The 27809-nt window shown below is 45.3% G+C and overlaps 1 protein-coding gene across 2 annotated transcripts in view; it reads right to left on the bottom strand.

Moving 5' to 3' along the window:
* Nucleotides 1-27809, bottom strand: part of BAIAP3 (BAI1 associated protein 3) — a 1035958-nt gene that overhangs the window by 241410 nt on the left and 766739 nt on the right. For both annotated transcript variants that reach the window (XM_085629280.1, XM_085629278.1), the window contains exons 9-10: nt 9997-10041; nt 8438-8515 (exon numbers count right to left, since the gene is read on the bottom strand). In XM_085629280.1, the coding sequence (XP_085485406.1) occupies nt 8438-8515; nt 9997-10041 (123 nt within the window). The remainder of the gene's footprint in view (nt 1-8437; nt 8516-9996; nt 10042-27809) is intronic.

The raw sequence follows: 27809 nt of genomic DNA, 5'->3' as shown, positions 1-27809 counted from the left end.
GAGCGAAGGCAGGGAAAGCAGGGAAGGTAGGATGCCTCAGGACCTCAGAGGGAAACTTCTAGAATCATCTCCCCCATTTCAAAGGCTCATTTGGGTATTAATACTGGCTCTCAGACACCACCACTTCAGTACAGTACACTTCTGGACCTGTGGATACTCTGCGAAGATGAAGGACTGCTGAGCTACTGAAGGTTTTCCACTCTGCCAGACTGCTGCCCTGCTGGACAACTGCTGTGCAGACCTTCTTCCTGCCTGAGTAAGAAGGACTGGACCTGCATCTCTTGAACCCACAACCCCTGAATAACTCCAAGGGCTAATTGGCTAGCCTACTGACTTGAGCCTCAGGGACAGAAGGCTCCAACAACCTTGCTACTGCACCTGGAATCTGCCTTCTGGGATTCTAGACTGCCAAGTGGGGCAATTCCAGTCCTGGACCCTTGGAAGTGGGCCTAAGGTGCCATGCCATCCTTGTGGATCCAGCGGAACTGATGCATCTCCTCTGCTGCGCTGTGCAACCCCGAGCAGAACTACTGCATCACTGCTGCTCCGAAGATTGGAACTGCGGCAAACACCATCATCACATCACAGCTGTCGCTGCATTGAAACCGCCAGCACAACGCATTCTCAGTGCGGTCTCTCACATCTCTCATCAACGACTGCCTCGATTACGATGTAGGACTCCGCATCGCAGCCTCACAACTCCTCGGAACCAACACATCACCCTGACTGCACAACGCATCCCCGACTCCAGACTTCGCAACAGAAGCACTCATTGATGGGATCTTCGACAACGAGGCAGTAGGACCTTGCACCCCAGCTCCGCCGCATCTCGGAACCGATGCATCGCTCGGCTGCACAACGCATCTTCCACGCAGATCCTCGCCAAGCTCTGAAAAGCAAGATTTAAGGTACTCTGTTCAGCTGGCATAACTGGGGCCTACCTGGGTCCCGTTAGCCGGCCATTGTGGTCGGCCTGAACTTGTGACTTTGTCCCAGACTGAAGCGAACATATAGCCACAGTTGGCGCTCAATGCCTTCTGGCACACTTTTTACTAAAATTTGATATCTCCTGTTGTACTGATTGGAGTTTTGTCATTTTGGTCTCATTGTATTTATTAAAGTCACTCTATTTTTCTAACTCTGTTGTGGGCTCCTTTTGTGGTTTGTTGACATTGTGTTACTGTTTGAAGTGTTGCACAAATACTTTACACATTGCCTCTGAGTTAAGCCTGATTGCTTTGTGCCAAGCTACCTGAGGGTTCGGAGCTGGTTAATTTAGGCTTTGCTTGTCACTTCACCCTGAGCAGAATTGTGGTTGCTGCGTGAGAAGGGTTTTACACCCTTCGACCAGCAACCAATTTTCTTACAAATGTAAAGTTTGGGAAGATAGACAGAGCATTTGTAGCAGCAGCCAAACTTTGGAATGCTCTTCCATTCTATCTGAATGTAGTTTTCTGCAGTTTAGAAGGAATTTGAAAACTCATCTTTTCAATGGTTAGACCTAGCTGATTACACTATCTGTGCACTTATTAGTGCCAAGAGCTTTAGCACTCACAAGCTGAAAAAAGTGATTTATGACTGAAAAAAGATAACCTGAAGAGAGATGGAAAAATATTTTGAAAGGGGAGTGGATGCACAAGGTAATACAGTATTGGTAGCTAGGGAAAGCAGCTGTTATCTCTGGTGTGACCTTTGCTACCCTTGGCCCTGTCATTACTATCCCTGACCCCAGAGATCTGGAAGGAATAGAAAGTACAGGTGGGTCTAAGATCTCTCTTTAGTTTCTGTACTTGTCCTCCCTCAGTCTCCTCAGGAGCAGAGATGTTTTAAGTGGGTTATTGCACAGGGCCCCCACCTTCCAAGAGGCCCCTTGGGAAAGTGAACTCTCTCTCTCTATTTGATTGCTGTCTATTTTATTTTTTTATCTGAACCTTTACCCTTCTTTGCCTCCTGCTACCACTGCCTCTGTCTTTCTACCCTGTGCCATCTTATGGATTTTGGGGATCTTGGGCAAGACATAATTCAACAGTTTTTTGTGACCATGTTAAAATTTAACATATAAATTAGTATTGTTTGGCATCATAGGAGCTTGAATTAACCGAAAATGGGTACTGAAATTCAAATTCAAATTTGTGATGTACAGTGGCCCCAAAACATGTCTTATCTTCGGCCCCCAAAATTTTTAGATCACACTGCTCAGGAGCAAACGAGAGCCAACACAAGGAGATGATGGACGGAGGACTAAAACTTTTCAGACACTCACTCGTGCTCACTTCGCCACCCCAGTTCAGACACAGCTATATGCAAATCAATCTTGACCCTGTGCCTCATGGGAACAGTCCAGCCCGAACTGTCAAGCCATGTCTTCCCTGGACCGGAAACAAGCATCCTGTGGCCGGTTTCAGGTTAACAGCCCTCATCAGCCAGGCTAGCTTGAATCCAGTGGCAAAGTGAGCAAGGGACCCACATCTGTGCATACCCTGCCAACTTAGGGCAAACAAAGCAAACACAAGGAGATGATGGACAGAGCGCTAAAACCTTTCAGACACTCACCCCCAGTCACAGATCTGGGTTGAATGCATCATCATTCTTAAGCTCACTTTGCCACCCCAGTTCAGACACAGCTATATGCAAATCAGTCTTGACCCTGTGCATCATGGGAACAGTCCAGCCCGAATTGCCAAGCCATATCTTCCGTGGACCGGAAGCAAGCATCCTGGGACCGGTTTTGGGCTACCAGCCCTCAGGAGCCATTACTGTGAGGTTACAGAGTGTCAAGGGTAAGCGGCACCACTTCCACTATTCCCAACTTCGTGGTAAATAAACTGTGATTTTGTTTTTTTTAAATATAATTTGTATTGGTTTTCCAGAACATAAACAACATACAGCAATCTCGAGCCACATGTAATTTCACTACTGGTTAGTAGCTCCACTCGAATTTCGGCTCTCCCGCCAGACCCTCCCCCCTGGGTTTTGGACTCAGTCTATTCGGATCTGGTGTTACGCAATGGCATTATGATGAAGTCAGTTTGCGTGTGCTAGCTCAGGATAGGGCTACCCCACGTTCCCCTCCGGGAACTGCTTGTATTGTGCTTTATAATCTCTCAGATCGCACCTCAGTCATGCCCAGCATTCCAGATGTTATAGTCTATGGTGGCAATGCATCCAGAGGTGTCAACAGTTTTGTGAGCATTGCCGTAAGTAAAAGTTGATGTTATTTAGAATCAGTACGGCTACCTGACTTCTTCCCTATGTTCTGTCACTACTGGAACAATTTGGGTCTTGAAGCTCTGAGGGACTCACTGACCCTTGATAATTACTGTATTTTACCATCCCAATAGCAGTCTAAGGGGCCATTTTCCTTGCTTGCACCAGGGCCCATGGCATCCTGACCCCTTAGCATCTGTCAGTAATTTCAGTACAGTATTAGATGTGAATTAAGCATAATAACTTGGAGAAGATTATTCTGACATAATTGAATTTGGCAGTGTGTTAAGAACACAGCCCTCCCCCTCTGCAGTTCTAGAATGAATTCTTGCCTCTGATGCTTAATGTAGTCTTTCAGCAAAAGCAAATTAATTCACATTTCATATATTCCCTGGTGGCATGAGAATTCGGTATGTGTTTCCATGTTTAAAGTGCCTTTAAGTATCTGTTTCGTTCAGTAATGTAACAATGTTACCCAAGGGGAGCCAAAATAAACATTGCTGGAGAAGTGTGCCAACGCACACCTCAAATATGCTTACATTTCCCGTAAACTCTCCAAATGAGAATACAGATGGTTAATTAGTAATGAAATTCATTATGATTTATGTTTATATAAGAAGGGGAACAGACGTTTTTAATATGAACATATTTATTTTGTAGGAATATTTATGAGTTACTGTGGCTACCCTGCATGCCGAATTAGCGTTTTAGTTTTTATCAACCAGTAACTGAATGAAGTTGTCTCATGAGATGTTCTCTACTCGATAGAAGATGGGTGGCTATGGTGGTCTGTTGGCCAATGGAAGATCGCATTGTGACTGGTAGACCACCAGGGTGGACTAAAGATGCTCAGAGGCATCTGAGAACGAGGCAGATTAGATGTATTTATTTGATTTGTTTTTATTTGAAGAGTTGTATAGAGCGCTGGCTAGACCCGTAGGTATCGGAGCGCTTTACATGAGAATCAATTGAGTTACAAGTTACAAATTACATCCGTTACCAAAGCATAGTAAAACACAGGCAAAAAACAATGTTGCGGTAATTCGTCGGAGGGAGGGGGAGGAAGGAGACACAGCGGGGAGACGGGGAGAACTGTGCCCAATGTCCGGCTGGGTAGGTGACGGCCGAGGGGTGAACCAGGGCCAATCTCCTCTATAGCTGTCTAGCAGCTCCACCGAGCATCAGCCATGTTACTCAGGTCTCAGCGGTCAGGAATAACAAGAATACCAGTTTTTCATGGTTACAGTTGCATAGCCAAACAAAGAAGAATAAGTCCCCAATAGAGGAATAGAGGGAATGGGGGAGGGGAAACAGGGGGCTTGGAAGCAGATCAGTTGTGGCAGACCTCATGGGGGCCCAAAATGTTAGAGTAAGCGGGCCCATAACCCAGGTGGGGTCACATAGTCACTAAGTCTAGTGCCAAATTCAATCACCGCATTAGGTCATCTCGGCAATGTGGGAGGGCCACAAGGAAAGGGTGAAAAAAAAGGGAGACTCATTAGTGGCCATTAATGTCTAGGGGGGAAGAGTGCGTCCTGAGGGGGCCATCCTGGGGCAATGGACAGGTAGGCGACCAAAGGCGTGGACTGGCGACAAGCAGTGATCAAGGAGTCGGCCGAGGCAATTAAGATGGTGGGCCCAAAGTTACAGTCACCAACAGCCTCGGCACAAAATGGCAGACCCCCAAATCAACAGAAAATGAAAGCCAAAGAAAGACCGTGAAGAAAGAGCGTGAAGAAAAACCAACCTCAAGGAACAGGACTGGTTGCGGTAGGTAGGCGCAGGATCGATAGTGGGTCCCACTCAGCAGGCTCTCCACTGGGTGGGTGCTAAGGGTCCTCAGAGCAAAGGGACACAACATGTTGGACTCTGAGTGGTGACATCTTTGTGGCAGATCCCCAGTTGAGTCACAAACCCCCAGACGCCAGCAGTGAAGCAAAACGTCATCCGCTGCATCCCAGGACAACAGAACCACCATGGACCAGCTCCAACTCTGAAATCCTCCACCGCTCACGCAACCTGGAAACTGCTTGCCCGGTGTATTAGCGGTGAGAGAGACCGATGCAGGCAGCCCGGTGCCGCACCACAGCCGAGCGCTGGCTCCATTAAGAGTTCCACTAAACGTGAGCACGCAAGGACGGGCTCGTCTTCCCGGCGGATGATGAATATAGCAGCCCGGCGGGCCTTGACACCGGCAAGTTGCTGCAGGGCCAGTGCTGAATAGTTTGTATCAGGCTCACACCCCCTTCTAGCACACAATGCATCGGCTGCGCTGATAAACCTGCCCAGGAGTCCTCCTCGTGGAACCAGCCTCCTCGTGGGCTCTCTAGCCGCCGGAAGTATACAATCCATGCCATCTCCGGGGGCCGCCCTCACAACGACCATGCCAGCCCCTCAGGCTCCGGTGGGAGGCGCCTCCCGAACATGTGGGACCTCACCACCCGTCCCCGGTGAGCTCTCTTCGATCTGCAAGCAGGTCCCAAGAGAGGTGTGTATCACTTTTAGGGGGTGCACCGTCGGCTGGATAAACAGAGGTCAGCTGCATTGCGGAGCACCTCCCTCGGCACCCGGATATGGTCTCACTGTACCCCAGGCGCTATCTTGGCACACTCAGCAGCAGGGACGTCGCGGCCCATTACTCTGCTATGCAAGATCGGCAAAGGGCGAACCAGAGCCTCAGGTGATCTGCCTGCACTCCGGCCGTGGAATTGCTGTTCTAGGAGGGACAACAGCGCCGCAGAACACCGCTCAGGAAGCTGGCGAGAGGGCACCCCCTAGATGGAATGCGTGAACTGGATTATCGGGAGCCATGTAGACCAACAAAATAGGGAGCCCTCTGATGGTGTTAATGATCTCTACTATGGGCATTACTGTTGAGTTAATTACCCGTTACCCTGGTTAGGACTCCTAGCGAAGGTGGCAAGCAACCATCCTCAAATAATGACCATTAGTGCTTACTCGCACAAAATTGGCAGAATAGATACATATTACTTCTCCATTGGAAATGAGTATTCCATCAACCATATTATTACTCAATATGCAACAGATTCTTCAGTGTCTGGGAGGAAGTTCAACATTCTGAATCTCACCTTTCTGAAGATATGACGAAGCAGTGTTAAGTGTAGGACTACTGACTATGTGTGGTCTCCTGGACTCCTGGGAACCAAGGCTTTCTTCTCCAAAGCTTTAGTTGGAATGTAGCTGTACTATATACTCTGCAATTCCTTATAGGCCTCATGACTACCTTGAACTAAACGTGCTTCTGCATAGAGTGTCAAAGACCATTGGAGCAGTGCAGAGTTGAGTAGATATGGGTTGTATATCAGAATATTGACTGCAGAAATATTCTCATAGATGAATATCATAGCAGAAATTAACAAACAAAATATGTTGGAGGTAAGTATATTGGTAAGAAGAGAATTACTATTCTTTAACTCCACATCTACATACCTTTAAGATATATATATTGTCAAGCTACATATATGAGTAGTTAGTTATTGTAAACCTATACTCAGTAAAGTATACTTAACTTGTTGATATTTTGATTGTCAATCTGTTTTCTGCAATATTTTTGGAGCACAAAATTTAAAACTCCATGTTTTACTGGTGTGCCATAGTTGAGTCAGCTAACACAGGATACTTTCAGTACAGCTCGATAAACACCGTTCACCAGCATTACAATGCTCTCTGGATAGGCAATTTTTCTAAAATCAATACCAGTTAATCCTAAATCATAGGTACCATTCCCAGGGTTAGGCACATTACAGTGTATGTTCAACCCACTAGTCTATCTTGAGTTATGGAATCATGCTCTGCTCTTCATCCACGAGCTGCTATTTGAAATCGTAGTTAAGCACTAGACAAGCTATAATTTCTGCACACTGGATACATCCATTGACAAGCACAATAAATAGGCAGGTGGTGCGAAGTTAGAGTCTATACACTTCATGGAGCCTTCTGAAAAGACCTAAGTATGTTTTTTACGTTTCTCTGCGAGGTTAGGTCTTGTCAAACAACTTTTCTGGTTCAGGGCCCGGAACACAGTTTATCTACAAAAATCAAACAATTTGAAGCTATGTGTACCTTTGCCAACCATCCCCTTGACATGTCAGGGTTGTATTTCCTCCAGATACCTGTAATGATTTCCGTGAGTTGGACAGAACTTCCAGAGAGGTAACTTGCACAACTAACTACTAGTGTTAAGGTTGGTGCTCGATGGAGCATACATTGCAGCCTAAGTCACAGTCGGGGCCCAAAGAGGTCCATTCACGGTGATTCGATTGAAGACAGGATTCAAACCCTGGAGAAGTCTTAGCCCCTCATTATGATCCGCCCGATGGGGTGTTCACGTGTGGATCGCACTCTGCGTTATTCTGAAATGCCTGGTGATCTCACGTTCAGGATGACGGAGTGCAATGTCAGTTCACTCATCATTCTTGGGTGTGGACACACCAGGTCCTGTGTTACCAGGGCGGATACGCACCTGGTTAACACCGCGTGCAGTTGTTGTGGGTATCTCCCCAGCTTGGCTCCACCCTTCATGGTGGGGGGGACACAGTCTCTCCTCTGATACCCATCCCCACCCATGTTGCACAACTCGTACTACATCTCCTCCTGTTCCATTTACCACCTTCTCTCAACCCCTTTTACCTCCTACTTACAGCAAGTGACAAATGGGATCAGAAAAGAGGTGTAATCGAGCAAGGAAGGGAGATCCGCTTGGGTTTCTTGACCCCGTTACATCGGTCTGCAGGTTAGTGCCCATACCCTCATGCATGACTTGGAATAGCGGCCACCAGGGGTGGGCCATTGTCCTGAATCTGAAATCCCAACACCCAGCTATTTCTGTACTTAAATAAGGTGAACTAGTAATAAGGCAATAGCGCTTGTGATAATGGGCCTTGAAGGCAGGTGACACATGACAACCCTTGTAAGGAGGAGGAGGAGGAGGCCACGACTGGATTTTTACTCTGACAATATCTGAACTCACAGATAAAAAGACACTGCAGAGCTCAAATCAAGAACAGTCGCCAGAAGGAGGCGACATTATTACGGAACTGAGTGGCCTGTCCCACTTGTAATTCCAGGTTTACCCTATCTTGCCTTGAGTATTAGCAATGATTAGAATGGCCATTTAAAAACTATTAATATTAATAGCATATGCATTTTTTTTGGGTATAAAAATGTCTTTCTTTTAAAGAATGACCATAGCACTGTATGTTTACTTTACCTGCCCATCCCTTTGAAGCCACTGACTTCATTCAGTTTTTTACAGGCCTCCGCCACCGAGACATCATCATCATGGTCCCTGCAATAGAAGGAGAAACAACAAATGTTCATGGTGCAGTATTTACTTCGGGGCACCCCCTATGGATGAGTGTTTGGATGTAGATTCTTATTAGAGGTCTGTCTGTCCACTCCTTGTGTTGAACCGGCCCTACCACGCCTTACTCCTGTGGAGCCCAAAAGCTGGAAGACCCCGGCTGCACAGGGAGGACTCCTTGCTTGACCCCTTCTGCCCCACACTGTGAATTCGGATGGTGCCATCAATTTACACACAAGGGACGCAGGACACACCGGTCAGAGTCCTGCTGGCTGATCAGAGGTGAACATGTCCTTCACAACTGTTCCTCCTCCATGGTGGTGATAATGAATTCTAATGCTCATGGCAAGATGTATGCATGCAAATGACAATCTGGTTTCAATGCTGTGATTGCCTCAGTCATGTACTCTGCTCCCATACCCTAGTGCAGAAACTGCAAACTGTGGGACCCCCACCTCCACCGAGGGGTTCGAGGCTGCATTCCCAGGGAACGAGAAGGCCGACTTTGTCCATTTGGCACATTTCCAGGCTGACTTCTTTTACATGCAGAGGTTGAAGTGACTAAAAAACTGTAGAAACTGTAATCCTGAGCAGCACTGGGGACAAGTGATCTGAGGGGCTCAATGCATCACAAGTATGCCTGTCTTTCTTTAAAAATAGAGGGGGGGGGGGTTTGAGGGTCAACATGTGGAAGCTCATTTTTTTCTGAAAGGGACAGAAAGCCTGTTTCAAGATGGAGTGTTGATCAGCCCATAATTGCAAGTATTGGGGTAAATTTCTTTTAATACATTTGATCTTTCAAAAGTATCACATTTATGATGGGTTATGATAAAAGGTATCCCTGCACTCATCCCTGCCACTCCTGCTTCCACAATCCTTGCCATAAGCTTTTGGAGGGGGCCTCGCCTTCAAAATATTTTACTCCGGGGGGGGGCTCAGAGCAAAAACGTTTGAAGACCTCTGCCCTACTGGTTCTGGTTCATGCTTCACTAAACCCCTGAAATACAGTCATTTTCAAGGGGAAATTTCCCAAGGTGCCCAATTGACTATTTCTGCAGTTCCCCATTTGTCAAGTATTTCACAATTATATTAATCGTGGCCTGCCTGCTCCATTCAAAACCTTACTTTGAAATCGTTTCCATACTTGGTAAGGTAATCTTTTTGTATACAAATATAGTTGCTTTGTTACCTGGTACATGAACACCTTGAAAACTATTTTGTAAGATGTAAATATATTTTATAAAAGTTTGCAAACAAAGGATCATGCTTCCTTGTGCTTTGTGTCTGACGCTGTCTCCATTATTTTAGACAGCACAATTTCTGCCATGATATCAGTGAGTAAAGGGTAAAATCATAAACCGGAATATGACAAGACAATAATGACAATTTCCATCCCCGGACACCCTGAGTACAGTTTAACAAGTTATCTAATGGAGCATAATATATTCTTCATTATACAAACATACCAAATATCCAAGTGTAGCTGATCACTGTGAATGTCATCTATTTCACTGTGGAGACAAAGGCATTTGCATTACAAAGAGAAAAATGCTGGGGTTAGTTCGAAAATAATGCACACTTATTTGTTCAAATTCATTTAAATGTTTGCGACAAAATGGGTTTCTTTATAGATCACAAACAATATCTAGCAACTATTCAACGAAAAGTATAATTTGCTGCAAAAAAGAAGATAGAAAAGCTGTACAATAAGGAGAACCAATTTAGCTTATAATAAGCATAATGAAAACTGCTCAACTAAAAATAATCCAAATTAATTCACTTTAAATGATGTCTCAAGCTTCAAAAGTGCAGGTGCGCGTCTTATTTTTGGTAGAACGTTCTAAAAACCATTAAGAAAGTTTATAGCAGTATTCCTTCCCTGCAAGAGCAGCAGAGTGTTTTCTTAGCCCTCAATTCCTAACAATGTATGGAAAGAAATGTCAGCACCTCCATGTGAGTTTAGCATGGCACCCAGCAGCACGGCCACAGCAGGTCTCCCTATGGGGGCTCATGCTATTCCTCATTTTCGGTGAAGAATGAAGTGGTATTGTGAGTGGAGTTATATCAACGCCTTAAAATTGGGGTTCTCTCCCTTTTCGGTTTGCAAAGAAGTCTAGGTATCTGTTTGAATATGCCAAAACTGTGTTCCATTGCTTAACAGCTGCGTCTCTATAGGTTTGTTCCACGACTGAGTAATATATGTATGGATTAGCATGCTTGAGTTATTGAGTGCAAACGTACCTATAAATAAACGGGAAACAATGTTTACCACGCAAGTGATACAACGCGGTACTTTAAAAGGTGGTCGGTACAATGAACGCGTTTTGTTACCAAGCGTTTCAATGACTTGCTCTAGGGGGCATGCAACACCAGGGAATGTGTTGGATCTTAAATCCAACACCTTCCCAGCTGTTGCGCAAACTGGAGTAGGAATAGTAATTAATTCTATTCCAAAGTCCAGCGCGCCCCCTGGAGCAAGTCGTTGAAACAACTTGCGATGTAATGACACACGTGGTAACAACGCGGTTGTTGTAACAACCGCGTTGTAAACTACCGAGTTGTAATGTAGGTAGTGCAAAAAATGGACACTAGCAATGACTTGGAGAGAGGAGAGGGCAGGGGTGCTGGGCATGACTTAAAGTGAGAATAAGGACAGTGGAAGGAGCAGTGCTGGGGGTGCTGCGGCACCCCCAAAATAATTCTGCTGGAGTTCCAAAGGTGAATGCGCATTAAAAAAGATGTAACATTTTGTTTCTATCTTGTAACATTTGCTGTGTGTTCAAAGACAGAGGTCCAATGCCAGGCTAGTCTTCTGACAAACTACTGCTTATTCTTTTAACAAGGAGACTGGTGATTCCTTTCCTTCCTCTGACTGCAAAGGTAAAGCATTTTGTAAGGTGAACTATCTGGCAATCTTGCTGGTGTGAAAGGCAAGGCAGTAGGATGCTGTTTTTTCCTAACACACAACAAAATTTAATTTCCATATATTATCGTTAGTGCGCTGCATAGTTTTATCAGTAAAACTGCATGCATGTGCAAAGTCATTCACTGGAAAATGTGTTGTCTGTAAATGACAGCACACTACCACACCATGTTTTAATAATATATGTGTGACAGTGTGGTCCACAATCTAACACCAGCTCCATACTAAACCCTTACCATTCTCTTGCTGGACGGGCGTGGCTTATTTTCGACAGTTTTTCTTTGTGTGATGTATGGGCTTTTCAGAATCCCAAGGAATAACATTGACGGCATCCCCCCCACCCTGACAATTGTTCCAGTACTATGGAGTGAGGTCAGTGAAAGGGCTGTGGGAGGTGGAATGAGATCTACTGGGGGAGAGGATTTGGCACCTGGATGATTACCCTGTGAGGAAGTGTTACTAGAACAGATGGGTTTTCAGTTCCACATGGAGTATGGATGGCAGATAAGGTATTGGATGGAGAATGGCTGACCCCCCCCATTTTCTCCCTACCTATTCCATTTTCTGTTTCCAGGCTGGTGATGCGGTTGCTTGTCAATCTTGCTGACCAGACTTTAATCTTAGTCATCAGGAAATGTGCAGTGCCAGAGCTGACTGCACTGTAGAATAACTGGTCTGGAGTGTGAGGTGGGAGAGCTGTGGGGGGCAATAGGGTTCTTTGTGTGTCAGTGTGATGATGTCACATCTGTGAAGACCTCTGATGAGGTGTGCTTCTGTAAGGAGGATGCTCATCAGTGGAGTTAGGTGCATATCAGGACTGGCAGATTGAATACAGAAGAAACTCACAGCAGATGTTGAGCAACTACAGTCCAGAAATGTACCTGCCACATTTAGGTAAAGTTATTGAGAAAAGCAGGGAGTCCCAATTATCAATAGCAGTTACCAACAGTAAGCTACTGTGCCCTTGCCAGTGTTTCTTCCTTGCTGGCTGCATTGCAGAAATGACACTCATTGTTTGATGACCGAGGTGTGGGCTTGTTTGCCCACCTGGATATCTCAGCTGCCTTTGACACAATTGAACAGAGGGCTGTTATTGACATAATGAGGGATCAAATGTTTTTGGTGGCAGCATTTGAAGCTAGCTTCCCCCTTCCATTTCAAACTCTTCTCAATGAGTGAAGTAGGGGGCTTTGAGATCTGGGCATGACCTATTTCCATTCGATGTGTCATCTTGGCTGCTAAGATGCTCACTTTCAAGATGGAGCTGCTGGCAGTCCTGTAGTTTAAAATGGGCCTCTCAGTTTGTCGACTATACATAGCTAGAAAAAAATGCCAGCAAGTTAGCTCTACGAGTGACATATTCATCTCTGTCATCTGCTGTTACTTGCTGGCCATATGTTTTCATCCTGGCGAGGCCAATGCAGCCTTCCATAAGTCTAAGAATTAATTGTCCAGAAAGGAAGAGTGGTATGTTATGAGTCATTGTGCCAAGTCTGCAATACACTGAAAAAACAATGTTATCATTAACACATCAGATTAATTTGTTGAAAATATTTACAATTGTCATCTTATTCTCACCTGGAGATTGAATATAACAAGACAGGTTTTAATATTCAAGTTAAACCTACTGCAACCTGTGATCTTCTGTTCAAGAAGGTGGGCAAGCTTGCTCTGCATTGTCAACTAGTGGTACAGGAATCTTCCTTAACCTTTATTCTGAGTTGGGGGAAGCTAAGAGGACTTGGGCAGATGTCTTCAGATGGTTCATCAACGATTGCATAAGATATTTTAATGTTTCAATGTCAGCAAGACTGAGGTACTGCTCTTTGGAAATGTTGACTGAGAAGAGCATTTATTTGTCCATGCTCATTAGGTGCTCCCCTGCCTTGGCGATGATAGCAAGGATTTGCAAGTACATTTTGATATTGTTTCAAGCATAACAAACACTCCTAAAATGTCTATTGATAACCTCTACAACAGTTCAAAAATATCCTTTTGTTTCTTTAAAATAAAATAAAAATATGAGATAAAAAATACAGGTGTTTTAGAATCATGCCATTCATTCCCTTTTCAATGTAAAAAAGTATGACCATGTATCCAAAGCCAGAGATAATCTACATTGGCTTCCCATTCCTATCAGTGAGGAAATGAAGACAGATCAAAATGCCAAATCCACTGGATTTCTGTAGATGGTGATTGTAACTCAGTGTATACCCACGATCACATGAGAAAGCAGCATTCTGGAGACGCTGACTATCTTTAGCTTGGACTGGGATTATAGGTATGAACATGAATATAAGAAGAGATAGCCAGAATGAGTTAGCCATAGTGTCAGATATTAATATTATCCATAAAATGTATGAACAGCGACACTCATACTAGATGAGATATTAACTACCCACATCATGACCCTCTTGCATTCAAGATTTCACATGCGATACACCATTTATTGCAATAATATTCCAGAAAGGGTCATGTACAGGCAGCTAATGAGGAAGATTTTATTATCCCTGTGTTTGAAATCCCTGAGCAAATCATCTTTAAACAATCATTGAATAAATGTGCCAATACAACAAAAATAGTAGTTGCAAACATAATATTCCAAGTCACCTGAGGGCTTTGTATAAATTGCTAGTGATTTAGCAAGCAAGGGTGTTTCTGGCATGGCGGTTCAGTGCTGAGGTGATCTCTGAAGAGTTACCTTTAATGCAGGCATGGGGTTCATTGACATTTCACTGTGACCCACTCAGGGTACAAGGATCGGGGAACAGCAGTGGAAAATTAGACTATTGGTAGCTATGCAGACTGAAGTCAGCTAAACAGTCCCCCTGAATGGTGTGGGAGAGCACCAGGGATCCAAGTACTATGGGCACTCCCTGCTACTGCAGTGGATGAAAAAAACTGACTAAAGAGGGCTCCTTCATTATTTTTACAAGAAGGGGAATATTATGCAGTGAGGCTGGACTGTTAGTCTATGAGCATGTGCTACCTTCCACAAAGACTCATCTTCTAGAGTGCAATAAGTAACATAGGTTTGCCTAGGATAAGGGGCAAGTCATCCTGCTAATCTGGAACAGAAATATAGTGACCAACTATTGGCATCATGGTTGTGGTTAGCATCAGGGAAACTAGCAACCAGTATACCGGATTCAAAATCTATTAAATAAAAATGCAGCATTAGACCTCAGACCTATACTTGCCTATACTTGCTGCCCCAAAGTCCAACCAAAACAAAATCTACTTTGGGAAGGGTTTTCAAGGGGGGTTGAAGAGAAACCCTTAGATAGCCCTCATCAATAGCCATTGTGTAGTAATTTCATGTTATGCTCTAATGTTCCCTTTCACCTTGTCCCTAGATGCTCAGCCAGTGTGAGTGTTCCATGTAGAATGTTGGCGTGAGTGACATGAGTGGAATGCTAGGGTGCCTGGTGTGTGAGTGTGGTCAGTTGGAAGATGGGCTGAGCAGCTAGGAGGCTGCTCCTGGTGGGGCTTGCTGTAACTTCTACCTTTGAACTTAATAAACTACAAGAAACTCAACTCGGCTAAGTCTACTATGTCTGCTGAACACGTGGGGCCAGCCCACTACACATTGATAAATCTCTAAGAAAACCTGATCTATAGGAGGATAAAGGCAGACTAGGTGAAATAGAAAATCCATAAAAGATACATACTTAGCCTGGCTAGACCCACATTCTATAAAAAGCAAAACAACTCTGACTGTACCACTGCATTTCTGAGAAATACAACTATAAGGATAGTATTTACTGACTTCTTCCTTTCCCCTCTAGTTCATTGACGTTTATACAGTGGAAACCAGCCTGAGATCAGCAAACAAGGACAAAGAAAAACAGATTGAAAAGACCCAGCACATGACTAGAAGAATCCAAGTCAATTCAGTTCAAAATACCTTTATTTTAGCTTTCAAAATCCATACAAATGTGCGCAAAATACAGCAAAGGTAAGTTAAAATAATAAAATACATTCTTAATTTAAATACAATAAAAACTGCAACATAAAATACGATTAAAAGACCAAGCAGGCTCAAATTTTGGCAGCAACAAAAAAGACGTCAGGAGAGATTACTAAGAGCACCCAGTTATCCCCTATGAATGGGAAGAGCTCTTCTGTGAACCAGCCATATGGCACCCAAATATTTGGCCACAGCACATGCATATACTGGCAGACAGTCAGTTTTAAGAATACGAAGGGCAGTCGTGCGACTTCTCATGCCTAGTTCTTTACATATGGGCAGAAGCCAGAAAGATTGTGCACGGGCATATACACAACATGTAAAAAAGACATGGGGACAGTTTCCTTTGGTGAGTTACACACAGGACAAACCAAGGATTCAGAGACCTCCTATTTGGAGGTTAAAGATTTTAGCGGTGAAGTGCCCACTCTAAATTGGAACTACAACTTCCTATCAATTGACACTGTGATAATGTCCCAGAATTGCTCGTAAACACAAAGAGATTAAAAGTCCAGAAATGAGCCAGTCAAGGTGGCACTAAAGGCTGTGTGAGCTGCATTAGCCAGAGTTTTCAACCAATAGATCTTTTTTAAGGATGCTTTGGGAGGAGTAGTGCTTCCAGAGGGGTTTTTTAAAGCTCAATTAGCCCTATAGAAGAAATTGATCATTTTATGTGGAAAAGGTCCGATTTAATAATATCCTGGAGTGCATTAGTGTAATGTGATAACTCAGGGGTGGACCAAAGGCGCCTCCAGAACAACAGTGGATGCAATATGCTTTTACATTCTACTCTTTTTATACACATATCCAAAGTCAAAGGATGGAGGGGAGTGCTGGGTGGCAGGTGGGCAATAGTTCTTGTAAATGTATTCTCAGATTTGTTCTGCTATCCTGGGCCTTATTAAGACCACAAAGACCAGACGGGCAAGATGGGGGGGGGGGGGGGGGGGGTAGGGCTATATAACATTGTGCGGGCAAGCTTTGGAACAAAATGCCGCTGGCCATGAAGCTTCAACCTAATTTCCAGCTTTTCAGGAAGAGCCTGAAAACATGGCTGTTTACCTCCACATAGGTTTTCCGGTCAATACTGCGTGTTGTTTTTGTTCACTCACCACAGAGCCAAGACGCCACGGCAATCGAGCGCTATATAGACATATAAACATAAACATTTAGCTCAACTATGTTAGCAAAACTCCACAGTTCCGCCCCAGATACGGTGGAGTCCAAAGCTTTTGCCTTATAAATCTAGAGGGCCCGTGCTATTGGTTTGCTAAAGGAACCTTGCCACTCTTTGGAGATAGCCTCAAAATCTTTTTGTGCCGAATCACTGCTTTGCTAACATGAGGTTTCTAAGACATAGTAGCAACCACAGAAACATCCAAGTAAGTAAAAGAGTCCACCCTCTCCAGGGCACTGCCTCATAGACCAAAGGCTCCTTAAATGATCTATAAGGATTAAAAAAACATCAGCTTGGTCTTTTCTGTCTTGGTTTCCAGGCCCCGGGCACGGCAAAACTCACTGGCATGATTCAGGAGTTTGTCGAAACCACTCAGTGTCTTGGAAATCAACAGAGTATGATCTGCAAAAAGCAGAATGGGTGTTTTCACATTGGCCAGTCAATAGAGTATCATCTGCAAATAGTAGAATGGGTGTTTTCACATTGGCCAAGTCAATATCCACCTGGAGGAAAATGGCAACCTCTTGACAGGAGACACTGCAGGGTGATTCCTCCAGTAATTGATTTGATTAAAGAAATCCAGGAAATGGAAAAATGACCTTGAGGGCAAGATGGGAGCAGTAGCTATGGATGTGCATGGAATCCCAACAAGTGTCAGGAAAGTGGAGCAGAGTACATTAAAAAATTGAACCCTTGAAATTAATTTTGGACACTTTGTAAAACAGGGCAAAAGACAATCATGACTTGAGTCTTAGAATCAATATGTGATTCATTAGACTCCCTGAGACAGAGGGAGGGCCATATATGGTACCGTGCCTATAGATATGGATTAACAACACACTGAAACCAAGCTGACTGTACAGTTATTGTTAGATCTGACATCCCTGTTGTGGTATCTTCCCGAACATTTTGCCTTCACTCTCTGAATTTTTCTGCAATCATTTTTGCTTGGCATTAGACTCTGTGCACTTTATCCCTGCAAACTAGTGCTAAATTGTTTGTGATCTCTCCTTCAAACATGGTAAAATTAACTACACCTAACTGGCACATTACTTGTAAGTCCCTAGTAAATGGTACTACCTGTACCCAGGGTCTGTAAATGAAATTCAACTAGTGGGCAGCAGCACTCCTTGTGCCATCCATTAAAGTAGGTCTATAAAACATCTCAGGCATGCCACTGCAGCCAGTGGTGCAGCTTTAAACTGTCATTTTGACCTGTCAAAATAATCCTTTCCCCTTGCCCGAAGCTTTCTTTTTTTTATACTTATAAGCCACCACTATGGAAGGCCTAAAGTCTCATGGGGCCAGGTATACATTATTTAAAAAGTAGGCTAGGAATCGTGTGTTTATGTTTTACATGTCCAGACAGTGAAAAACTCCTAAAGTTGTTTCTCACCATTGTAAGGCCTAACTGTCTCACAGACTAACACTGGTTTACCTTAATACATTTAATAAGTGCAAACTATAGATTTGGAGCAGATAGAGGTATGCTGTTTACACTCAAATGAATTGTAATTTAAAATCCTCTTTGATGGTAAAGTCAGATTTTATGCATTTAAGTTGTTTGTGTTTTCAGGTGCTATTTTCACTAAAAACTTTCATACTTAATATCTCCGATTCTACTGATTGGGTTTTTGTCATTCAGGTATAATTTATTAAAATGCACCCTCTTTGTCTCAGTTGTTTTTGGATTTTTCTTTTGTTGTGTTTTCTCTTTGTTACTACTTGTGCTGCATAAATGCTTAACGCATTGCCTCTAAGTTGTGGTTGTTGACTGAGTGGGACCTCCACCCTTCTCAAATAACAATCCAGGGGCATATTCTCAAGGATCTATCGCCGAGTTATCGGCACCTTATCGTAGCCAAAGTCACGATAAATTTTTTAGCAGGTGCTAGCAGCCGATATCACCACTTTTCTGGAGATAGCACCCTCAAAAAACATCGCCACGGATGACCCCGGCAACTAACGCTAATGAGATGCAGGGAAGCCGTTCCCGAGCAAAAAGCCGTGACAACACCACTCTACAACATTCTCAACGACCAGCCACATCAGCGATAAGATCACAAAATAGGCACTAAAGCGTGTTAGCAGCAGGAAACTAACACCTGCTCTGACCTGGTGTAAAGTCGGACGACAACCGGCAGCAGACAAGGGAGCACTGCCCATAGCCAAACATGAAGAACCACAGTTGCCCCAGAGCAGCTGAACATGCAGCCCAGAGCCCCAGTAGGGCAACAACAACCACCCACACCCACCCACCCCTCCCTTCGGACAAAGAGAATGCACATCAACCCCACGAAACCATGAACCAAACAAATCGCCTAACATACAGGTGTGGCTAGAAAAATGGAGATCATAAATTCATTTCACATAATCCAAATAAAACCTTTATTACAGATTTAATAAAAACAACAATCTTGAAGAGGCACAGTGGGATTTCTCTGGGCATTCTGTAAGTCACAGCCTGCAAGACAGAAATACAGATAAGAAGGTGTGTCATGCACCCATCAAAGTACAGAGAGAGAGAGCGAAAGAGAGAGAGGAGGGAGCGAGAGAAAGAGAGGGAGAGAGAAAGAGGGACAGAGAGAGAGAGGGAAAGAGAGAGAAAGAGAGAGAGAGAGAAACAGAAGAAGAGAGAAAGAGAGGGAAAGAGAAAGAGAGAGAGAACGAGGGAGAGAGAGAGAGGGAGAAAGAGAGGGAAAAAGAAAGAGAGGGAGAGAGAAAGAGAGGAAGAGAGGGAGTGCCAACAATGCAGACCCAGGCCTCACTGGTCACCTGCAGCCACCGGTGTGTCTCCAACCACGTGCTGGTACACACTGCAGTCCCCAGGTCCCTCATCTGAAACAGTTGCCAGAGACATGAATGGCAGAGTCCATACAGTAGCACACGCCATCATCACTTGCCCGCCGCTGTGCACACAAGCAGCTGCACCCCAGCCCCTCCCGCTGCCCAGCGAAGATTGACCACCCCTGCACAACCAGGCCTCCTGCTAACCTTCCGCCACCGGCATGTCTCCAAGAGGGCCCACCACGTGCCGCTGGGAGCCCCAAGCCCATGGCCCGTGACCATGGCAGCCTCTACATCATGCAGCCCCGCACCGCGGGCCACCAGGTCACACACTTGATTCTGGGTCTTGATTCTGCTATGGCAGAGAACATATCAGTGCACCCGGCCTCACCGCAGGTTGCACATCCGGTCAGCCCTAGAGGTGCCACTAACTCTGTGAACCGCGAGGCGATGCCACGTGTCGGTAGGCCTGCACTGCCCACTGCCTCAGGCCTACACCGCAGTCCAGCAGGGCTCACACTAATGCCACCATTACGGACCACTTGGACGGCGCATCATCGAAGGCTGCACACCCGCACAGCACTTAAGGTGTCCCTACCTCAGTGCACCGAAAGACACCATCCCGTGGCGGTGTGCCTGTGCCCTTTATGATTGAGTCCCGTGGTGCGGATGCCATCATGTCACCCATGGCAATGTGAGGTGGCTGGGCCCAAAGCCCTCATGCATAAATGAGACCCACACGGAGACACCCAGTTGGAGAGTGGAAATGGCATCCAGCACGTGCACCAGGCCCTTTTTATTGGCAGGGTCACATGTCCTGTGACGCCGGTGCTGAATGGGTGTGGTGTGGGTGTGAACCAGCCATGAGGGAGTGGCTGTGGTATGCTGACAACTAGACCTGTGAGCAGCAGATCCCTACAGGGAAGACCAGGGACATGTAGCGTTGTCGTCGTCCTCTGTGAGCGTAAACCGAGTGGGCTGGCCTGGCGTATGTCAGTCCAGCGTAAGGGTGTGAACAATGACCCCAGGGCTCTGAATGTTCTTCCGTTTTGGGCTGGACAAGGAAGTAACTAATGCGTGTGTCTCCGTTCTAGTGTGGGCGCCACCCGTAACGCAATCGGCAATGTGTCACCCTGTGACCCAAGTCCCACAACATGAGCAACATGGACATAACGGGGAATCATTGACCCTACATTCATCCATATCTCCACACTTGCAAGATCATAGACATGACACATCGGTGTGACAATGAATTTTTAATGCACATTCAATGGAGTGTCGTAGCTGGAGCAGTACAGGGCCACACAAACCCCACTTTACATTGTTAGCCCTTGGCGGGCCAGCCAAAGTCCTTCAGGGAATGACAAGTACATCAGATGAGGAGGAGTTCAGTCCACAGTCTGATAGCTGTGTCATTGTGACCAAACAGAATATGGCAGTCCATGTTGAGGTCCAAGGTGAGTGTCGCAGAGTGCATTGGGGGACAGTGGAAGGTGATGATGCAGAGGGCAGAACAAAGCAGAAACAGGCCATATGGCGGAGATGAATGCTACCGCTTCCTTCTGACCACGAGGGCAAATTTATCCGTATCTTCGTCCTCTGCTGTTTCAGGTGCCTCACATGTGGGTGGTGGTGTTCTGTCTCCAGCACTGTGTGGCAGTGACACCTCAGGGGCCAGAGGTGGAATGTATGCCGCACTGTGTGGCACTGACACATCAGGGGCCGGAGATGTGGATGGAGTGGTAGCAGCAGCATGCATCAGCGCCAGGCCTTGTGGTAGCAATGCCATGAGGAGGATCTTAATGGCAGTGAGTAACCCAACTACCTCTCGCTCCTGTGCAGACATGGCAGCCGCTCCTTCCGCCCGCGTCCGTTCCATGTTCTCCATGAGCCTCCTCATGAGTCCCAACTCCCGGGCAAGCTCGATGGAGCCACTCTGACTAGACAGTCATTCTTGTCTCAGTGTCAGGACTCGGGCGATGTCAGCCATGGTTCATTAGAGGGCATGGTGCGGACTGTTGGTGTCCTTTAGGGACTGTGAGTGGTCCCTGATAGGACTTAGACACCCACGTATTGTGTCTAGTTTGTCTGCCAACCGGTCGAACCCCACCTGTTCAGCCAGCTTCTCCTGGCACCACAACACACGGCATTGGAAGGCCATGTGTGCGTCGTGGGGGTCCTGTGAGGCAGCCGTGATGGTGGGTGCTGCCTGCTGTGTGTACTGTGCAGGGGGTGGGTTCTCTTCATAGCAGCTGGGCTGCCCTGCTCCTGGAAGTGGGCTGCGGAGGCCCTCCATGAGCTGTTGGAGGGCATCGGAGTCGAAGGTGTGGTGGTCCTCTTCGTCATCAGAGAAGAGAGGTTGGGACTGCTCTCCAGGAGGTGTTGATTCTCCCTCTGCAATGTGAAAGGGAGATTCAGTTTAACATGTCCTTTCATTCAGACAGCATGACAGTGTACATTGTGACTGTTTGTGGGGAGCTGCCTATTTGATGCGGGACAGAGGACATTTCGACCACATCACGGATGTGTGTTTGTACTTGTACATTGTCAACTCACATTTCCCTGCGATGCCATATGTGATTGGCCAGTTTCTGCCCACAAGCGGCTCCGGTTGTGTCCTCTGTTCTGTTGTGAAGTGTTGCGGATTGTGCCACATCGTTGTCAATGTTGATGTGCTCTGCATGTGATGTGTGTGTGCTGCATTTTGGGGGATTCGCCCCGCAGCTCTGATTTGGCTGCCCCTTATCCCTTACATACAGTGTGCCTCTGACTTCTGTACTTATGCAGTGCTGAGATGTTGCATACTTGGGTGCATTGGCCTCTTGGTGGGATTTGGGGGGTCTGGGGCATGGTTTGTCCGAAGATGTGCTATGCTTACTTGTGCATGTGTGCCATTGTGCCCATCTCCCCCTCGTCCCCCAGTCCCTGTTCGATATTCACCCTGTTGCTGTTGTGTCCGGTCATGTTGGGCAGTGTCTGGGCCCCCAACTCCGGCCACCATCTCCCCACTGATGACTGTGGACACCATTTCCTCCATCTCGTCCAGCTCCTCCTGTGGCGCTGGGCTGCCACCTCCAGTCTTCATTGCTGCCTTCAGTTTATTTTTGTGATTCACATCATTCCAGCCCCGTTGTCTTCTTCAGCACTCTGCATTCTGACTGACTGCATTCACCATGTCCACTATGGTCTGCCATATTCCATTTTTAGTTCCCAGTGACACAGTGGCACAGTGGAGGTGACGAACAGTATTTTTAAACAAATATTCTGCGGTTGAATATCCCAGTATTTTGTTTTCTTTCTGCATAGTCTCATCAGCCTTGAGGGGTGCATGTGCATCACTAGACCCTCCTTTTAGTTTTTTTTTTTGTTTTGTTATTTTAACTTGGTTTGTGTGAAGGTTAAATTTATTTTCCTGCACCCCTAAATAGGGTGCCAGATCCAATTTTTTAAGCTGGTGTATTGTTTTTTTCTATTTTCTTTTTGCAGTCTTGTTTCTTTGCCATCTTGTTCATCTGGTCTGACTTCTTGCCTCATTTAGGGCAGCGTCATTAGTCACTTTCACCCTCCTAGTTTTGAACTGAAGTATTGCTAGCCCGGGAGCCATGTTAATAGCGGACACAGAATAGATTCCAAACACCTTTTATAATGTCCAAAGTGCAGTTGCTCCCTCCTGCGGCAACATTTTTGACAAGGGTTTAAATGTTCCCACCCTTTTGCTTTCCTTGTACCTGGGGCCCTTGGGTATGGGGATGCCTGGACCTCACTGGACCTCTGTTTGTTATTTTAGTATGATTCTCCTTATTGGCCTAAATGAGAGTGCTTGGCCTCACTTCTTTTCCAATGTGTTTGCTATTTTTTTTCCTTGGTGATCTCAGCACTTTGCTTTGGTCTCTTTTTATCTCCTGTCTTGCGTGGGATGGAGCCATTGGCCATATTCGTGCTCTTTACTCCAGATTAGAGGATCACATGTCTAGGCCAATTTTAATGGTGGCTGCTGCACGAATTCCAAAAAACATCTCTACCCTCTAAGGCAGAGTTGCATACTTGGGCAGCAAACTTTTCTCCCCAAGGTAATTTTTGTTGATTTTTAAGTAGTATTCAACATTACAGAGAAGTCGTCAGTAGTGTTATTATTCTTTATAGTGCGCTTCTTGGATCTGATGCATAAACTAACAAACATCCAAGAAAAACTACAGAACATGCTTTCTTGAATTACCCTTCCTCCCCTGAAACCCTCTCTCATACCCTCCGCCCTCCCCATTGAGGATATATGGAAACTAATACAGATTATCATATTCAGAAGCTAATAAAATGAAGATAACCTCTAACAATTGTCACCCAGTGATCAGAGCAAATCTCCCTGCTTGCCACATCGCCAGGCAGTGTCCAGGTAAGTATCTATATCAGTAAAGTTTGAACAAATAGAGAAACCTTGGCAGGACTTTCATTTTAAATCCGTTGATTTGGCTCATCCAAGCAATCGGAAGGGACCAAGAGGGGTAAGTTGATTGGATATAGGTCCGATATATTTGTGGATATTTTAACTCCCAGTGGACATAATTGCTTATCCACCTACTTAAATATAGTGATATCCCTGGTTCTCACTAATGTCTCCGCCGGCAGAATCAAGTTTAGGGTTTCAGATTTTATTTTTTTATACAGAAAACAATCGCAACAGTTGTTACAGGGTTAGCATAGGTTGAGTAGGTGCCGTTTATACATCGGTGTTTATATAGCTAACCCCACCTGTCAATATTATAAAAGCAAGAGAAAGGCAAGAAGGAAACGACAGAAAAGTAAGTGGTGAAAAAAGAGATAGGGGACAAGCACTGAGGGAGAGAGAAACTGTCGCTATACATTACATCAGACATTCGCTATACAATACATCTGACATTCTGTGAGGATGTTTGTGCTCGCATGCAGGCCCAAGCGGGCTATATTTGGGAACATCCCTTTGGGTCGAGGTCGATACGTTTGTCTTGGTATTGGTCTTGGTATCCTAGCAGCTTCGGGGGGTTCATAAGAGTCTAGGTAAGTGTCCAGAGATCTCCACATCCCTCTGGAGGACGGTTTCCAGGGTGAGTTCTGTAGGGCAATATTGTCTGCTCTTTTGAGATGCGTGATCCAGTTGATCCAGCCTTTGTAGGTAGTCTTACTTGTGTCCTTCCAGTTGGCTAGGACCATTTTCACTGCTGCTGTCAATAAAAGGTCTAGTAGGTCCCTATCTTGTTCCGTTCTCAATTTCGTGCTCATAAATGCCGAGGTGAGGGTGGAAAATTCCATTGCTAGTGTAGAATCAAACATATCATTTATGAAACCGAAGATTTTTCCCCAGAAAACCTTGAGTGTTGGGCATTGGAAGATAAGGTTTGCTAGGTCCCCTTCCATTTGTTACAGTTCCAGCATATTGCGTCCTCCCTGAGGCCTAATGAGAATAGTCGCGCAGGGGTCCAAAAGGCCTTGTGAAGCAGCCAGAATTTTGTTTATGCGAGCACTTGGGAGATCTTATTGTGTGAGGCCGAGGTCCATAGTGTTGCCCATTCTTTAGATTGATTACCCCAGTAGGCGACTGTTTTTTCATTAAATTTGTAGGTTTTGGGGCGAAGGAGTTTGTAGAGCTGAGAGACTTGGTGTCCTAGTCCTTGACACATATCGGAAGATTGAGGGTTGTGGGGTAGATAGTTTCTTTTTTGATAGGGCCAATCTGATTTTCAGAAACTTATAGAATTCCATTTCATTTAAATGGTGTCTTGATTTGAGGTCTCTGAATGTAATGGGGTACTTTCCGTTCTCTAGTTGATAAGGGTAGTAAATACCTTTCTCAATCCATGTATCGAAGGTAAGGCTTTTCCCTTTATACCGAACCCTGCTATTTGCCAAAAGTGATTCCATCTTAGACCCTTTGATACTGCACTCCAGCTTCTTGTCTGCTTTTAGTAGTGCGATTTTTGTGTTTTTAAAGATAGGTCTGGATGAGTGGGGATATCTATTTGCTGTTAGTAGGGCCAGTGGGCTCAGAGTGTTCAAAATGGCCCTCTCTACCTGAAGCCATACTGGTATGTAGTCGGCCGGCGGTGAAATCCAGTATGAGCCTTGTTTTGCTTGAAAAGCTAACTGGAATAACCTGAAGTCTGCTAGGTTTACCCCTCCTTGGGTTTTATCCAGTCTTAGTTTCTTAATGCTTATCCGTGCCTTCTTTCCGCTCCAGCTGACAAGAAGAAGCGAGGGGCCTTGACCTTAAAATCCAAAAGATTAAACATAACAATAGACTCACATTCCCACGATAATGAGGGCAGACTACTAGTAACACATCTGAGCAGGGGGGAGGAGCGGATCCACGTAGCGAACATATACGGGCCTAATGCAGATGACCCATCCTTCTGGTCGGGGTGTCACGCACGTTAGATAGCTTCCCCCAAAATGAACTCATGGTAGTGGCGGGGGATTTTAACATCCCACCGGACCACATAACGGACAGACAATCCTCCTGTCAATACCACCCCACTAACTCGCACGCTGCACTCCAAAACATCTGTTCCAAATTCAACCTTAAAGACGCATGGCGCCTACAGCACCCCGACACTAGGGACTACATCTTCTATTCTAACCCACACAATTCCTACACCAGGATAGACGACATACTTATCTCGGGAACACACACACATCTAATCGAACACTCTGAAATAGCGCCAAGATTAGTATCAGACCACTCATGTATTAGTCTAAAACTGAGCGGGTGCCATAACAAAGCAGTCCCCCGGAGGTGGCGATTTAACAGCAAAGTATTATCAGACCCCAAGAACAAAAAAAAGATTGAGGAGGCCATAACTGACTACCTAAATCATAACGACTCCCCGGAGACTAGCATCAACACACTCTGGGATGCCCTAAAAGCGACTGTCAGAGGCACAATAATTGAAATTAAATAAAAAATAAACAAGAATACAAACCTGAGACTAAATCAACTTGAGCAGGAGATCAAGAGCTTAGAAACAGCCCATGCAAAGGCTACACAAGATAACAAGCTCCTAGCAAAACTAACAAAAACTAAATATGAATATAACAAAATCCTGAGCGAGAGAGCAGGATTGTGGTTTAATAAGTACAAAGCCCTTAATCTATGCGAAGCCAACAAAGCAGGGAAACTTCTAGCTTCCTACCTAAAACACAGACGCAACCAGTTTGCGGTTTCATCTATCGCAAACTCAAACAACAAAACCCACACAAGACACAAAGACATCCTTAAGACATTCCAAGAGTTCTACTCAGAGCTTTACAAAAACGAACAGAACCTCAGCCAAGAGGACTGTACAAAATACCTTGACAGGATCGGGCTTCCGAAGTTAAGCACCGAGGACACAATCAGGTTAGGTCAAGAAATAAGCTACACTGAAATTGAAATGGCGGTCAAATCACTGAAAAAAAATAAATCCCCAGGGCCAGACGGGCATACAGCCGATTTTTACAAGACCTTCTTAAACCAGCTCAAACCAACCATGAAAAAGGTTTTTAACCACTCTGCAGCTAAGGGGGAAGTTCCACAATCCATGTCAGAAGCCAACATAATAGTCATCCTAAAGGGGGGTAAAGACCACACATCACCAAAAAACTACAGGCCCATATCCATCCTTAATGTGGATTGTAAAATCTATGCTAAGATATTGGCAGTTAGACTCAATACGGCTCTCCCCAAAATAATAAGCAACTCCCAGGTCGGATTCCTGCGCAACCGATTGTCTAACAACAACACCGACTTCTCTGCCATATTTTGGAACATGTGCCCACTAAACCGGAACCGGCAGTAGCTATTGCATTAGATGCAGAGAAAGCCTTTCATAAAGTCTCCTGGGCCTTCCTGGAACGCTGCATGCAATCCTTCAACTTGGGGGAGGGATTCATATGGATGGTTATGGCCCTTTATCGTGCTCCTTCAGCTCGTATCACAGTAAATGGCACACTCTCTGACCCCTTTACACTGCAACAAGGAGCCAGACAGGGATGCCCACTGTCTCCTGCACTATTCTTACTGGCCTTAGAACCAGGATATAAAGTTAAACACTAGCCATAAAAGGGGTCGATATCAATGGCCTCGAAATAAAATTAGCTGCTTACTCAGATGATATACTGATAGTAACGGAACAGCCGAAGTCCTCAATTGGGGCCCTGATGACTACGATAGCAGAATATTCCAGGCTCTCATGGTATAAGCTAAACAAGGACAAATCTGAATGTAAACCACTAAACATTCACTGCACAAAACACATCCTGGTGGATTCGGGGTTGGCCTGGCAGACGGGGCATATTAAATACCTAGGCATATACTTCGGTAGCGACCTAATAGATACGCTACACTACAATGAGAAGATACTACTAGAAAAAATCAACAAACTTCTGGACTCTCGGTCCCCAAAATTCATAACGT

This window comes from Triturus cristatus, chromosome 10, assembly GCF_964204655.1.
Source record: "Triturus cristatus chromosome 10, aTriCri1.1, whole genome shotgun sequence".
In the NCBI taxonomy this organism is placed as follows: Eukaryota; Metazoa; Chordata; class Amphibia; order Caudata; family Salamandridae; genus Triturus; species Triturus cristatus.
Note: the sequence above shows the minus strand (reverse complement) of the source record. Positions and strands in the feature narration are given on the sequence as shown.